Source organism: Diceros bicornis, chromosome 31, assembly GCF_020826845.1.
Source record: "Diceros bicornis minor isolate mBicDic1 chromosome 31, mDicBic1.mat.cur, whole genome shotgun sequence".
Lineage (NCBI taxonomy): Eukaryota > Metazoa > Chordata > Mammalia > Perissodactyla > Rhinocerotidae > Diceros > Diceros bicornis.
In genome coordinates this window covers 19,376,448-19,378,804 of record NC_080770.1, presented here as the reverse complement: position 1 = coordinate 19,378,804, position 2,357 = coordinate 19,376,448, and the positions used below count along the sequence as shown (strand labels likewise).

At 32.2% G+C, this 2,357-nt stretch overlaps 1 protein-coding gene across 1 annotated transcript; it reads right to left on the bottom strand.

Moving 5' to 3' along the window:
* Positions 1-452: 452 nt before the first annotated feature.
* On the bottom strand, positions 453-1,388 carry LOC131395711 (olfactory receptor 4P4-like). The gene has a single exon (XM_058527551.1). The coding sequence runs from the start codon at positions 1,386-1,388 to the stop codon at positions 453-455; it is 936 nt and encodes a 311-aa protein (XP_058383534.1).
* Between the last annotated feature and the right edge of the window lie 969 nt (positions 1,389-2,357).

The following is a 2,357-nucleotide window of genomic DNA, read 5'->3' as shown; positions in this document are numbered from 1 at the left end:
ACACTAGAGGATGTATATGTGAATGTTCTATCAGAAATTTAAATTTATTTTAATTTTAGATTTCAACTTCTCCACTACCACAGAATGTCTATCACTATATGCTCGGGCCCCTAAGTCCAAAGTTTTTAATAAACTTATTGCTAAAAAATAATTTCTTTTATAATTCACTGATCAATATAGCATTGCCTATTTGATTTGACCCAATCATTTTTCATGCAGGTAACCCTATATATACCATCTTAATACTCTACAAAATTAACTTAGTTTCCACTTAATTTTGGTTAGCCAGAATTAGAATTTTAGTTATTATTTAAACTCGTAGTCCTAGTTCTCTCATTCATTCCATTCAAGACAATGATGGTATATAAAATCTACGAGATAGTTTCTGTTTTTTTCCTTCATGTTTACTCCTTTTCTTTCACAAAGTCACTCATTCAGTAAGCTTTTTCAAATTAATTGTGTGCTTCCTTTGAAAACAACATTTGACACCAAATTTTTCTCATGACAGTTTTCATCTCTGTATTTCTCAGTGTATAAATTAAAGGGTTGAACATAGGAGCAATGATGGTGTAAAATAGTGCAAATACTTTATCCTCAGGGAAAATGGTGGGAGGTCTAAGATAGATAAAGACCACAGGCCCAAAAAATAAGACAACCACAGTGATATGAGACCAGCAGGTAGAGAGGGCTTTGTGTCTTCCCTCAGCTGAATGATTTCTTAAAGTGAATAATATAATGCCATAAGAAACAAATAAGACAACAAAGGTAACCAAGGCAACCATACCTGAAAAGGTAATCACGAGGACACCAGCGACGTAGGTATCTGTACAGGCAACTTTTTGCAAAGGAAAAATATCACAAAAATAGTGATCAATTTCATTAGGACCGTAGAAGGGCAAAACCATTGCTATGGAGAATAGAGGAAAGGAATGAACAGCACCACCAACCCAAGCAGCCAAGACTAGGAGATTGCATCTTGTCCTGTTCATGATAACCACGTAGTGGAGAGGTTTGCAGATGGCAACGTAGCGATCAAAAGCCATAGCAGTAAGAATAAAGATCTCAGTACCTCCAAAGAAATGCGTGGTAAAGACCTGTAACATGCAATTACCATAGGAAATGGTTTTTCTTTCCACTAGCAGGTCAGCAATTAATTTGGGTGTAACAGTAGGGGTATAGCAGATGTCTATAAAGGACAAGTGGCTGAGGAAATAGTACATTGGTTGGTTATAAAGAGGACTGCATCGAATGGAGATAAGGATCAGAAAGTTTCCTACCAACAGGGCAACATAACAGAATAAGAAGAGCACAAAGCAAAATATTTGTATGGTCTGGTCATGAGAAAGTCCTAGAAGAATGAATTCTGAGATGTTTCTCCGGATTTCCATATATTTGAGTTTGGTGTATCTTACACACAAATGACTTATGTTTCTGAAAGAAAGAAAACAACTTTAGGTGAAAAATTAATAGTATGAACACAAAAATATAAAATTTACTAAAAAATAGATTTACATGAATATAATATTAATATTAATCACTCAATTTTTAAGCTGCTTTTTCTTAGTATTATGTCTCATTTTATAAATCTATCATGGAATAATTTTATAATGGTAATAATGAGAATAGTTATATATTTTACTTAATAATATTGGTAATTACTTAAAATATTTAAATATCATCTTGAAAATAAAAAGCAATTACTCTTAACTATGTTATTTAGATAACAAAAGTAAATTATACTATTTTGTCTAATTGACCTAAAATAAGAAAAGTTTTTTTTGTATATTTTTCAGTGCGCTTGCCTTATACATAAGGGAAAATTTTCTTCTTTTAAGATTATCCGATCAAATTCCCTGATTTAGCTGGGAACAAACCCTGAAGAAATACAAATGTGTTTAAACACTAGAGCTTGGACTGCGGAACTTTAATTTGTGTAGAGCATACTCTTCTTGCTGTATGATCAAACGTTGTCAACGGGTCATGTTAAACCAATGGAATTACTGTTGGATTAAAAGGCAAAGAATGCTTGAAAGCTATACATTAAGAAAGAATGTCAATTCATGACTGAAATTGTGAAAAATAATCAGTAAATTCATTCATTTCTCATATTTACCTTTTATTTATTAAAGACAATTTAAAAATATATACTGGCATTGAAGTTTGTGATGGCAATTGATAAAGGAAAGATAAGATTGTTAAATTTCGCAAGTATATTTGAATTGTGCATGTGTCATGGCTTTTGCCAAAATTTCATATTTTACATACAATCTGAAGAATGATCGTCAACAAAAGGAGACGATACAGAAGGTAACTTGAAAACAAACTTTGTGGTTAATTGGCACTCAGTGGTATTTGTC